This window comes from Thamnophis sirtalis, unplaced genomic scaffold (assembly GCF_051295495.1).
Source record: "Thamnophis sirtalis isolate CommonGarterSnake01/CBP01778 unplaced genomic scaffold, rThaSir2_p1.2 scaffold_4, whole genome shotgun sequence".
In the NCBI taxonomy this organism is placed as follows: Eukaryota; Metazoa; Chordata; class Lepidosauria; order Squamata; family Natricidae; genus Thamnophis; species Thamnophis sirtalis.
The window spans coordinates 50,570,901-50,585,472 of NW_028261384.1; the positions used below are offsets into that span (position 1 = coordinate 50,570,901).

The window sequence follows — 14,572 nt, forward strand, 5'->3', positions numbered from 1 at the left end:
CAATGGATCATTTGTGCTACTGAATTGTGCCGCAATTTATAATCAGTCTGCGCGATTTTTTTACAGCAGCTGAGTATGTGATCAACAGTTTCATCAGCTTCTTTGCAAAGTCTGCATTTGGCATCATCAGAGGATTTTTCGATTTTGGCCTTAATGGCATTTGTGCGGATAGCTTGTTCTTGCGCAGCCAGGATTAGTGACTCTGTTTCTTTCTTTAATGTACCTGTTGTTAACCATAACCAAGTTTGTTCACTGTCCACTTTATCTTTTATTTTTTCCAGAAATTGGCCATGCAGTGCTTTGTTCTGCCAACTCTCCATTCTTGATTTTATCGCATCTTTTCTGTATTCTTGTTTCGTCTGTTGGGCCTTCAGTAGATTTTTGTTCTTTACTTCGATTAATAGATGTTCTTGACTTTCTTTTAAATAATCAGCCAGTGCATGTTTTTCTTCTTCAACTGTTTGCTTCACTTGTAATTATTATTATTATTATTATTATTATTATTATTATTATTATTATTATTATTATTATTATAATAGAACTCATGCAAAGGGTCATCCACAACTATATTACATTTTCCACATTTATATTTGTGATTCCTTATAACTTCTTTAAGCTAAACATTTTTAGTAAAAATCAACGCATTGACTTATATATCACTAATGCAGTTTCCTATCTCTTCCATTGATATAATTAACACCTTATGTATTGAATACAAGCATATCAAGTATATGTTAAACATGAATTGAAAAACAACTAATTCAAACGTATAAGCTGTGAATTTATTATATAATCACAGTCCTCTACCCACGTACATTATAAGACAGATAAAATATCTTAGCTGGCTGTTGTAAATATTACTCTGCTAATTCAACAAGAAATGCTACTGCATGAATCCTTAATGCAGAACACAGCTAAAAGTGATTTTAGCAATTTTCTTCCCAAGTTAATTCAAAATGTATATCCAAATGTTTCTCTATTTTTTTCCCCAAGCACTAGGGAGGATTGTATTCAAAACCAGACACTTTTGCGTGTGTGTGTGTGTGTGTGTGTGTGTGTGTGTTTGCTTCTGGTCTCCAGAAACAATTTCACCTGTTTTTCAAATTTTGGTCCCATTCACATCTTCCTTAGGATTGAGCAGCCTTGCAAGGATCCCTGGCTTGCTTATAGTGCAGGGCTGCATGGCCGCCTGCAAGAATGGGTGCGGAGGTGGGAACAGCAGTGGGAGCTTACCTCCTAGGTGCTGGCTGCACCACGCAAATAATTGCCCGTCACCCCGGGGAGGGGAGGTCTGGCCACCAGCAAAGGGCTTCCGCCGAGACGCCCCCTGCAGGCAAAATAGCAAGCGAGCAAAGGAGGCTCAGCCAGGGCATCGAGGCCCCTTCACCTCCCTTCGCTCCCACTTTGTCTTGATGAGGTTACTGTAGCTGCCATGCACGGATGACGGAGGTAGCCAGAGTGGCCTGGGCGGGCAAGTGGGCGAGTGATGGAGGATCATGCAGTTCACTCGCCCGCCTGCCTGGGCTGCCCTGCCGCTCTGGCTATCTCCATCTGTCCGCGCCCGGCAGCTGCGGCGACCTCATCAAGACAAAAGTGGGAGCGAAGGGAGGCGAAGGGGCCTTCCTTTGATCTGTCGCTCTCCATGCCTGTCTGCACTATGCTAGCCCTGCCTACCGCTCACTGATTGGCTGGCTCACCAATCACCCCGGCCGCCTCTAAGAGCCCTATCTATAGAAAGCCAAACAGAAAAAAAGGGTAACTGGGTTTAAATAGGGATCTTAGAGGCAGGCAGGGTGATTGGTGAGCCAGCCAATCAGTGAGCGGTGGGCAGGGCTAGCATAGTACGGATGGGCGGGGGGAGCAAGTGATCAAGCAGCTTCTGGATGAGTGGGGGTGAGTAAGCGAACTGGTTCTAAAAGGCTTGCTAGAGGGGGGCCCTCCAGCACTCCTCTGCCACCCCCTTGCCTCCTAGCGCCCCCCTAAGATATTCCACCTCCCCCTGGGGGCGGTACCATCCCCTTTGGGAACCACTGCTCTATAAGGTGGACACTCAGAAATTTATACTGTTAATTCATTTTGAAATTATTGTATACTATTAATATAAAAGCATTTTACGTGTTTTTATCATTGTCAAATTTAACATTTTGTGATCAGCAAGCCCTTTTAAATGATTAATAAAATTTGTTATTTGAATTTATTTTTTAAAAACGTATACCCAATTTGTGCAAGTCAGTTTGGTGCACTGTTTAAGATATCAGGCTAGAAACCAAAAAATATAAGTTCCTGCATAAAGCCAACTGAGAGATATTGGACCACTAATTTTCTCTCAACCCTAGGAAGGAAGCAATGGCAAACCACCTCTGAAAAACCTTGCTAAGGAAATTGCAGGGACTTATCCAGAGAATCTCTGACAATTAGATAATTAAATAGAAGAGTGAAAAATCTACTTTGTAATGGAAGGTTCTTTGATATTCATGTCTTACTATAAACATGTTTGGGTAAAACCAAGAATGCTTTCTTATTTTGCATTCCACTTTATCTAGATATGTGTGAATAATGTCAGCAGGTTGATAAATCAGCAAAATTGCTTATACTTTTTATACATAAAAGCAGGAACACACAAAAATTTATTGCATTATTTACTAAGTGAGTGTAGTTTTCTTTTAATGATATGTTCATCAACATAGGGAAATCACATAGTTTTGAAGAAATCTCTCTATATAAAAACCAAATACCATTCACTCACCACAAAATCTCCAAAACTGTAAAGTCTATAAAGTTGAAATTCAGCATGTATGTTCCTCTTGGCTGCTAGGTGCTCGCTAAGAAAGGATTTGTCAAAATGACCATCAGATCATCAGTATTTTTAGACAGTTTATACAGTTTATATTAACATATGTTGATGCTAAGAAGTTAGATATTCTACTACCCCTCCTCACCGGAAAGGAACTCTGTTCCAACTGCCAGTTGCTTTACACACTCTGATACTATCCCCTTCGTTAGATCAGGGTTGAGCATGGCCAGTGTGTGACCCATCCGGCCTGCGGGCTGGGAGTTTAGACATTCTGCTACCTCAATCCACCTGAAAGAACCATTTTCCAACTGCCAGTTGCCTTATATTAACAAGTTAAGGAGTTAACATTCTACATTAATTTTCAAGCTTAAAGTATCAAGCCCGATCACATAGTTTCAAAACGAAGCATGGGTATTCAGCTAGTACTACATATTGTCCTTTCTTCAATAGGCGCAGCCTTTGGTAAGTCTTATCATTATTGCTTACTTGTGTTTAAAGATCTGTAGACACATTTCTTTTTAAAAATGATTGAGGTTCATGAATATATACTACAAATATTAGAAAAACTAGCAAAATTAACATTAAAATATGTTTGTGGTTTCTGTTCTCTTTGCATTTATAAATAAATGTCTGTTGCCATGACAATAGGAGTGTTTAAAACTAGTTTTAAAATATCATTGCTATGATAATAATGCATGTAATATCTAAGGAAAAATGTGATAAAGAAAACAACATATAATTTCCAAATGAATAATTAAGTTTCCTGTAGATATTATGATTACAGTGGTTGTTTTCAGGAAGATTCTTCCCTTATTTGTATCTCTTCCAATAAAAATTAAATGTGTGGCTAGTTTTCCCTCCCAAAAAATAATAGGCAGTTTTCTGCCAGTATATTAGATTAATATTTCTCTGTTATCAGTTAGTAATAAAATAATCATTATTGTCATGTTACCAAACAGCAAAATAATGTCTTCAAATGGCTTGATAAAATTACTAATCAAATGATTTTTTGATTATTATCTTTTTTTCCAAAACAGCATTGTGGGGATGCTTTGTGGAAGAATGTCATATTTAATTGTCCTCAGTAACTGTCAAAGACAGATCACTTAACAAATTTTAGTATGTAGAGTTCTACAATTTAAGTTATTTAACGTCTGGCAAAACATGTGTAGATTACCAATTACAATATCAGATTTTTACATTATTTGCATTAATGCTGAAGTCTAAACCCATGTTTCTTATGGGTTCCTATTTTAATGAATAGAATGCAAAAAGATATGGTTCTTAATAATTCATGTTCTTACAGTTTTATTTGCCCGATATCTGCTTCTTTGGTTCTTTTTTTTTTTTTTTTTTTTTTTTTGCACTTTGATTTTTTTGTTCCACGCTGATAAATTTCTGAGGAGGGTGTCAAATTATTTAAAAGAAACAACTGTAGAATAAAATAATTTCTTATCCTTTAGAAAATCAAATCTGCTTTCTAATACTGTATGTCGAAAAGCTTAACTATGTATTATTTGCCCTGAAAATAAATATTCATCATATTTTGAAGTTCTGTCATACTTTATTTAGCAACTGAAGAGGAAATACATAAACCATTAGATTTGCTAAAAAATTTGTATGTTATTACTATTCATATTTATTCTCTTCAGCTGTTCTGTATATTGAGACTATTAATTATAGGGGTTTGACCTTGAATGCTGATGCTTATTTATGAAGTCAAAATATTATTGTGAAAAGAGCAAAAGTTGTAATAACATTTTCTAAAGTACTACATAACTGAGCTTCTTAGTACTCAAAATTTAACACAAATTCTAAACAAATGGTCAAAAAAAGTTCAGTTATGTAGTATTTCCCAAATATTTTCCCGTGTGTGTGTGTGTGCGCGCACGTGCGTGTGCTCTCGTGTGCGTCCATGCATGCACGCGCATGTATGTGTGTATATGTATATATAATTTTTATTGGGAAGAGTATGTTTTTTTAAAGAAATAGATTAATATAAGTTTTAAAGTATGTTATTGTTCAGGACAACATCTATGCAAATCTGTAATAGCTAAAATCAAATGTACAAGTACAACTTTCTTATTTTGTCAAATGGAAACAAACTATATTTATTGTATATGTTTATGATACAAAATATTGTTCATAATAATACATGTTAAAATATAATTTGCAAATAAAGTGTATTTTATGGGAACTATATTCTTTATAAAATATTTATGTCTATTATAATCTATATATTTCTTCCATAGCTGAATATCGTGAACATAACCTCTTCAGTGGTGGATTCAAAATGGGGAAACTCTGCAAATTTTGTGATGTTAAATTGACAACATGCACCAATGAAGGTCATTGTTGCAGTAAGTGCAACCTCACTTCTATTTGTGAACACAAAAATGAAATCTGTGCAGCTGTTTGGTAAGTACATTTTATCTATGTGCAAGAATTGGCATTTGATTCATAGGGTTGGGTTTTGTTTGGTTTGGTTTTAAATTTGTCTACAACTTCCACTATACCTTTTGATTATTAAGACAGTTTTCAGAATAAAACCAAACTTTGTTTCAATTCATTTCAATGTAATATATTGAAATTCTTATTTCTTATATTACATGAGATTTTGCAAAATGGGGGCCTATGTAGTTATGAAATTCAGATATTTACAGTACATCTGTAACAAGTTCTAGTCCTTTGGGAAACAGAAGTAAAGCAGATGAGTTAGGATACAATCTCTTCAGAAGATGGTCACTATAGATTAGATTTGATTAAAGTATATTAAGTTATGTCTATTTAAATTCACTCTAGTATTGTTTACTATAAACACAGAACTGTACAAGCTATAATAGATTCCATGGCTTGAAAAATGGAAGTTTAAAAGATACTCAACAAAATTTAATTAAAACTTATTTACCTGGTTTAGATTATCATATTGTGGTTTAATAATGTATGAGGAAGTATTTTTGATGATTTCTACAATTCTCACAACATAATTAAATTGGGAATTTCTAAATAGTATCAAGTTTTGCTTCCATCCAGATTGTTAAGAGATTTGAAACAAGCCAAGGATATTAAATTATCTTTAAAATACTGGCTTGTTGCTTCAGTGTTGATTAGTTCTCCAATGTGTACATTAAGAAGAACTTTGATAATAAGTTTTATAGTATGATTATTCATGTAAAGCAGGGGTGGGTTGCTAATCCCGTTCCAACCGGTTTGGTTGGAACGGGGCTGGCGGTGTCCTCGTGCACGCGCGCAGTTCACGCATGCGTCTTAGCGCCTGCGCGATGCTCCAGCTGCTCGCGGAGACTCGCGCAGGTGCTGTATGTGCCATCCAGCTGCTCGCGGAGAATCATGCAGGCGCTGTATGTGCCATGCACCTGCGTGGAAGCGCAGAAGCCTTCAAATACCGGTAAGGAGCGCGGGCGGGTGGGTGGGCCCTTCGCTGTTCCCGGAAGTTACTTACTTCCGGGTTTGCCGACCAACCGGTTCGCAGGGACCGCCGCGAACCGGTTGAAACCCACCCCTGATGTAAAGATAGAAGATTGAGATGGGTAGTCTATTAGGGCCTTACTCTCCCTATCTGCCATTTCTACCACGTTCGTTATGCTATCTTCCTAACACAAATAAAATTCTGTAGATACACATTTGTGTATCTTAGATACCAGAAGATATTCCTCCAAGCATCTGGGACAATCTTTGTTTTAGATTTTTATTCCAACAACTTATGGCACTGACATACATATTATAACTATTGGTGCATAACTAGTGATTTCAAATTCACATCCTCAGTTCAGTTGTTGGCTTTCATAGTGCTAACTAAGGTTCATTATGATAAACTAAGGTGATTGTGGCTAAATTCATTTCACAGTACAACAACTCATGTTGAATATATTAGGATGTACATATTATAGTTCACCAAGGTGGATATTGCCTGTATCCATTTACTAACCCTTTCATCTGCTTTCATCTAAATGACCATCCAATAAATTACAGTGAAGACTATGAATGACTGTGTCAGCGTTCCAAATATCATACAGAATTAAATCAGAGTCCAAGGCAGAGCTACCCTTAAGGTTCCAATCGAATAAGACAGACATGTTGGCACATTGCTGTGGAATTCCAAATGACATCAGAATTCCACCCAGTTAAAAGTTCATCATCTTGTCCCCACACCCACAATCCATCACATGGTCCAATATTCTTCTTAGACGCTGGCATACCCAACTTCTTCCGGTCAGGTGTACTGGTGCGGAGTCAAAGGATGACCTTGGCCTTTAATAAAGAATGAAAAACAATACATTCCACAATCCTACTCCTTCTATTCCCCCCCTTCCATCGACTATACTTAAAGAAACAGCATAACGAAATAAGAGAAAGTGTGGCAGGCCAAAATTCTAAAAGGAATATTATTGCAGGCCTGACAAACTGGTTATTAAACTGCTTTTGTCTTGATGGTTCATTTGTTAGTCTTATTTGAATTATTTAATAAACTGGATAAATACAAGCTATTTCTATTGTCTTTTATTGTGTATAACTAGCCATTCCTCAAAATGATTCCCAAGTTGATTCAACACTACACAAATCTGTTCAAGACAACTATTTCAGTTAATACATATTTGTATTTGTGATGGAAGATAATATTGTATTTAATGTTTTAGATAATTTAATGCAGTTTAAATTACTGCAGTAATCATTATAGAAATGATTATACTATCATTATATAATTATAGTACCTTGAACCTTGCCTGAAATTTAATTTTGGTGCAATTTTTTAAATTCTGTAATAACCCTATTTAGAAATAAATTTGTGCTTTTTTATTTTCTACCATTTTTAGGAGAAAGAATAATGGGAATATAACTCTGGAAACAATATGCCATGATCCTACACTAGAGCTCCATGGATACAAATTGGATGATTTCAATTCAAAAAAATGCTTCATGAAAGAGAAGAAAGGAGCTGGAGGATTGCTATATATGTGTTCCTGCAAAGATGATGAATGCAATGATGAAATTATTTTTTCAGAAAGTAAGTGTGCATGGTATTTCATTTTATACATGGGTCCACTTTTTGACCAGGACTGTCCAGTTGATAAAGAAACCTTGCATGGAAGCCTTTCAATCCTGAAGAGAGAATGGTTGCTTTAACAAGTCAATAAAATTTTGAAATATTCCATGCAACTTACATAATAAACTTATAGATCAAAAGAGTTCTGATTATTATATTTTCTTCCAAAGTAGCAATAGTAGAATTATTCATAAAATAATAATTGAAAGAAACATTCCCATTCATTGCATTGATTTCTTCTGCTGCCCCAATCATACTTGGATGAAAAGCTAAACTAAGTCCCTGTGATGACCCAATGGACTTTATAAACTGCCTTCAATTTTGCTGTAAATTGGACTTCCCTATCTGATATGATTCTGTGGGGGATTCCATGTAGCCTATAGATCTGCTTGATAAACAATAAAGCTTAGCTTTATTGGGCAGGTGGTGAATTGGGGTTGTTTTGAAAACAAATCTATGGTCCAGATGACTGTGTTCCCTCTGGTGTCAGGAAGCTTCACAAGAAAATCCACAGCAATTTCCTCCCATGGTCAGGACTTGTTGGAGGAGATCTGGAATCTTCCTTAGACTCTTTTTCATGGTTGCACAAGTAGCACACCTTTTTACATAGTCCTCTTAATTTCTGGCCACCAAAATTGTTTCAGTGTTTTTAAATAGCCAGAATGTCTAGTTGGTTTAGAGTCATGGCTTTTTGAAGTACTTGAAGTCGTAGACTATGGGGCACATAGATTTTGGGTGCCTTGCATGCCAGCCTGTCTTTGAGAGTTAGTGCCCCTTTTATTATCTTTGTACCAGGGGTCTGTTAGTAGTTCATTCTTGAGGTTTTGGATCATGCCCCCCCCCCCAGCCTTGGATTTTTATCCTTTGGTTTGTGACTGAGTAGTGGCTTGCGCTGCTGGTTGGAAGGGAGGAATCATCACATAGATTACTTCCTGTGGCTTGCTGTTGAATTGTGGTTTTCTGGACATGGCATCAACAAATGTACTTTAGTTTAAAGTTAAATCATTTGAAGTATTGTGTCCAGTGAACATGCTTTGGGAAGAGTTTCCTGGCTTTTTGAGCAGTTCTAAGTTTTTTTGGCCAGTCCAAACTTCAAACGATTCTTGACTGCTCTCCAGAAAGTGTCTCTACTTTAGCAATGCCCATCGGACTGCATGTGCCTCTTTCTCCCATACTGCCCACCTCCTTTTGGTGTCAGTCAGTTTTTTGGAAGCACTATCCCTGGAGTAGTGCAGCAGTGACTGCAACATCATTGCCGTCTGCTAGCACTACAAAAAGCTGGCCAGGGTCAGAGTGTTTGAGGGTGGGTTCCTCAGCAAACAGTCTTTTTAGTGTCTCAAACACCTGATGACATTCCAAAGTTCAGTTTATGGGTGGACTGGCCTGGGGTTTCTGGTCCCCCCCCCCCGGGTTTTAGTAGTTCTGTGATGGGCAAGACTATTTTGGTGAAGGAAGGGCTGAATTGTGTATAGAAGTTGGCAAACCCTAGAAAGCTTTGGAATTGTCTGCTAGTATGAGGGGGCTGCCAATCTAGTACTGCTTTGAATTTTGCTGGGTCCATTTCTACCCCCTCGGTAATCTAGAGCGGTCTTATGGAACTCGCATTTTGACAGCTTAACATACAGCTTTGCTGCGGGTAGTTTTTTCAGCACTTGGCACACTAACTTTACATTTTCTTCTATGGTTTCACTAAATATAAGAATGTCATCCAAATAGATGAGAACGCCTTGTGTATGTATGTAGCACCTACTTGATTAATTTCATGAAGTCAGCAGGGACCCCTTGTAATCCAAACAGCATTACTTTGATTTGGAAGCTGCCTAGTGGGCAGTTAAAAGCGGTTTTCCATTCATCTCCTTCTCTGACCTGCACCTGGGAGTATGCCTCCCACAGGTCTAGCTTGGTGAATACCTTCCTCTTGGTTAGGTGGGACAGCATGTCCTTCATTAGTGGCAGTGAGTAGATGTTTTCCATGCTCACTGCATTTATTTCCCTAAAATCAGTACAGAGCCTTATCAACCCATCTTTCTTTTCTTTAAACAGGACAGGAGTGGCCACCCTAGATTTTGCTGATTGTATGAATCCCTGGGCTAGGTTGGCATCAGTATGTTCTCTTAGCTCTTTCATTTCTTTAAGAGTCATGGAATACAGATTTGGTTTTGGTAGTTTAGCCCCTAGCATGAACTCAATTTACATTCTGTTGGTCAGTGGGGGAGGGACAGAGCATTGCATTCCTCTTTACTAAACACCTCTGCTAAGTCCTGGTACTCTCTTGGGATCTGGGAAGTCTTGGGAGCGGCTCTGACATTGCAACAGCTTTCTCTTTTCGGTTAGTGTCACTCAGTAAATTTTCAGTAGCACCCTTCCCAGGTGATCACTGTGCTCCATTTGTCTAGCCAACACAGTCCCAATATGGCAGACGTCTGCCATTTTTTGCATCACTACAAACTGAATCACCTCCCAGTGGGGTCTCATTTCTAGTTTGACTGGTTTAGTGACAAGTGTAGCTGGGCTCTCCCCTATTAGTGACTCATTGACCTGCTCGAATCATATAGGGCTTATTAGGGGTCTCATCTTTATGTTCATCTTAGTGACTAGGGAGGGACTAAAGCAATGGGTGCAGCCATGTCTATGATGGCTTCTACTTCCCCTTGGCCTCCTGTCTCTGGCACCACTTATTTTTACTTAATTGTGAAGGGATGGATGGTTTCACTTACCATCAGGTCAACCTCACTATTGTTGCTGCTGTCACTGATCATCAATGGTGGGACCTCAGGGGTCAGAATTCCCTCTTCCCCTTTTTGGGGAGGAGAAACCCCAATGGCTTATCAGGCAAACTTCCCCTTCTCTATGGTCTTTTGCTTTGGTCTATTTGGCTTCACAGGAGTTTGACCTCTTGCTTGTGGCATGGAGGCTAGGGCCAAGCATTCAGATGCTCGGTGACCCTGTTATCCACACCAGGGCATCGGGGCATTTGATGGGCATTGTGGAGGACTCTCTTAATGGCTCCTCCACTTGGTGTGGGCTAGATCGCCATCCCAATTGCTTCTTAGATTTCTTCTCTGGGGTCTCCTTTGGTGTCATCAAAGGTGCATTGATACAGCCATCCAAAACAAGTGATGGATGCAATCTGGAACTTCCCAGCAAAGACATGAAGTTAGGTCACTTATTCAAATGCTTTCCCATCCCGGTTTTCAGTGAGGGTGGAAACGATTTCTCTGTCATCTTGGTAGTCATCTCCATAGTGGTCTATATTAGCCCATGCTCAGTTTAGAAAGAAAGCCAATTTGTGTTAGCTCCCATGGTTGTGGTGCAGCTGGTGGGACAGAATCCACTGTGCCTGGACCTGGAACCAGCCTTGTCCAGGATAGTAGACCCATCCAGGGGGCACCTCCCCACCCGTTGGCCACTGGGGTTGACCCTGTGGACTGGCTGATCTTCTGCACCTGGGTGGGCTGTCATAAGAATTGAGACTCAACCAAACTGATAGCAGTGGTGGAGGTCTGGTAGTTCAGCTGCCCTGTGGATTTGACCAGTCCCTCCAATCAACTTATACAATCCAGTTGTTAGGTGAGTTCAATCTCCACCTTTTGATCACCTGCATGAACGCCCTTGGTTTCCAAGAGAAATAATTTTATTTTGGCTATAACACCCCAGCTATCTCTACACCCCTCCTAGCCCCTTAGCTTCAGGCAGTGACAGCCCCGAAGCAATGCGAAAAGAAACCTCCTTAGAAGTAAGCTACAGAAAAGAAAATGGCCACAGTTAGGCCAGCTTCAGGGTTAACGTGTGTGTGTGTGTGTATGTGTGTGTGTGTGTGTGTGTGAAAATAAATGAATGATTGTTAATATTCTTAACATTTTATAGTGCTGTGACATATCTGTGTCTCATAATTAATAGTAAGTTTAATAATATAGTAATGAATAATCTGCATTCCAAAGAATCCACATTACTATAGAGGTTGAATGACTTTTTATAAATATTTCATTGTATTTATTGCCCCTTAAGCTGTTGGAGATAATACAGTTGGCATGGTAGAGTTATTTCCTGCTTCATTGCTTAAAATGAAGGAATCAAAAGCTTTGGCCTTCAGTAAGAGCATTTTGTTCTGCAAAAATGCCAAAGAACTGATAGTGATATTTTAGAGTGATAATCTGTATAACTTTTTAAAGGCTTAATACAGTTTTAATGAAAAAAGTATGCCTATAAAGAGTTCCATTTGAGTCTGTAAATTAGGTTAATAGAAATAAAATCTAGTAGTCAGGCAGGCATGAACAGACTTGTTAAGTAACAGGTAAATGATTAGGTAAGGGCAACAACCAGACTTCTAAGCAACTGGAATCTAGAATCTTGATTTTAAAAAGTCCTCTTAAAGCTCTATTAGTTTGCCATAGGCCCAGCTACTAGTCTTTGGAAACTGTGTCATGCTATTCTGCTATTGAATGAGGACTTATTTGTGACTATATAATGGCAGATGTTTCTTTGATTGACCCATGAACTGAATTCTTCCTTATAGAACCCAGCATTCTACCTCTTCACTGTTGCTTTTTATTGGAAAAATTCAAAAATATTTGTACAATGAAACTGATGAAAAATTTAGAATCCAGGAGACTATTAGGAGTACATTCAGCTAAAATCCAAAGGTTCCTTTTGTAACATTTACACTCCATACACAATTGATGTGTTGTCATTTGGTTTTTATTGTTGTGGATTAGTGTTCTTTTAAATGAAAATGATCTCCTTTGGGTTCTTGTCTTCTTAGCTCTGGCAGGAAGACAAATTATTTTTACAGTATCAGACATGTGGTTTCCTGTCTGTGTTTAACACTGAACAGAACATAATGGCCAGCTGGTCCACGGCTCCCCAGACAGCTAGAGAATATCCTGTAATAATTTTGTCTGTTGGACTGTCATCCATATATACCCTTGCCCCATTACAGGCGCCTGCTCCTGTTTGCTTAATGAGTGCAGATTGTGTTGTGTGTTTATATAGATTTTTTTCGTTCTGTTTAATTCAGATAAAAGTGGTCCATTTGTTCCAGGTACAGCTTAGAGAAATCAGGGACGGGCCCTACAGTATCACAAATGAATGTTAAATCAAAGTCCTAGTGCACTGAATTATTTTATCTTTATTTCCCTTAATTTGCTATCAACTGAAAATGTTTAAGTGTTGAAGATATATTAAAACCCTTATTTATTACAAACATCCGAAACACATATTTGTTTGGGGCTAAAGAAAAAAAATTATGAATCCAAAAGCAGGATCTAATTTTAAGAGGCTAGACACTAGCTTCTAATGAAATAGTTTTTAAGTACAGACAATTTAGTTTAAATAACTGTCATCCTTAATATTTTGGAAGTCAGCTTTGCTATACTAAAGGCTTATTTCTACCCATTTAAATATGATTGGTCAGTAATGCCAGTTATTGAGAGCCTCCAAGGAGGTTTCATTTTAAATTACTTAAAATTGATAGAATGAAGCCCAGATCTCAGGTGAATTTTTATTTTTCAGCTAGCATACATTTGGGTAGGTGAAGAAACAATGAGTTTATAACTAATCAAATTAATCAAACTTACTGATTTTGAAAAGCCAAATTTTTGAATCATTTTTTGACTCAGAGAGTCACTTGCACAATCACTTGAGGCAGGGTGGGTCTCTGTGATGCTTGCAGGGACTGGATTTGAAAATGAGAGACATATGATAGTTAGGTCATGGATTCTGTTTGTCAAATAAAATTGGAAAAGCTGGCAGGCACAAACTAGAACTTTGTGGTGGCATCTTGGTGGAAAAATGCCTAAAAGCAAATTACCCTGCCAATATGTTTTCAGTCTTTATGTAAATATTTAATCACAAGAAAACAACTTCTATTCGGAATAAGAGAACATTTTCATTTTTTTAATGATTAAAGGTGTAGGGAAATGTATTGTTGAAATAAAAGATATAGACATAACCAGATCATTATTCACAGATCAATATTCACATTATCTTTAAGAAGTATATATCCCTGTTTTAGCTAAATTATTAGGTATATTTTTAGCTAAATTAGTAGGTCATTCTAGTCAATAAGATCTTTCCTGACAAAAAATAAGTCACTGTGAATTAAAGATAATCACTGTAGAATTTTATGGAATGGCATAGATCTAACCTGGGCATTTTATGGCTTGTGGCCCACATCTAGCTCCTTGGGCTCTTATCTGGCCTGCTGCAGAGGCCACAATGGTGGGGAGCAGCAGCAGGGATTGAGGTAGCAATGGTAGGACAGCACCACACACACAAAAGTCCTAGTTTCTCATGTAGTTCATTAAGAAAATTAATTGCCCACCCCTGGCATAGATGGATTATTAAATTTTTATTATTGTAGAAGTACTGTAGTTTTAAGCATTTAATTATGTTTTAATTGTGTATATTTTAAATATATGTACACTGCAGTCAATGTTTGCTTCAAAAATTATTTTTCAGGAAAAGATTGTCAGGGAAGGTGTCAGTAGAGGTTATAATAGCCAAACCACATGACACCAGGGAGGGGGAACAGCTACTTGGGCTCCATTTGGACAGTATCATGTAGGGGTGTACTCACTTTTGTTGCCAACAATTTAAACATTAATGGTTTTGTGTTGCATTATTTTGAGGGAACAGCACATTTACATTGTTATACAAACTGTATATGCACTACTTTACATTATAGCCAAGTGTCATTTCTTCAGTGTTGTCACATG

General features: G+C 37.8%; 1 protein-coding gene across 1 annotated transcript in view; it reads left to right on the top strand.

Moving 5' to 3' along the window:
- Positions 1-14,572, top strand: part of TGFBR2 (transforming growth factor beta receptor 2) — a 45,197-nt gene that overhangs the window by 14,778 nt on the left and 15,847 nt on the right. The window contains exons 2-3 of the mRNA XM_014065238.2: positions 5,047-5,212; positions 7,627-7,817. Coding sequence (XP_013920713.2) covers positions 5,047-5,212; positions 7,627-7,817 — 357 coding nt within the window. The remainder of the gene's footprint in view (positions 1-5,046; positions 5,213-7,626; positions 7,818-14,572) is intronic.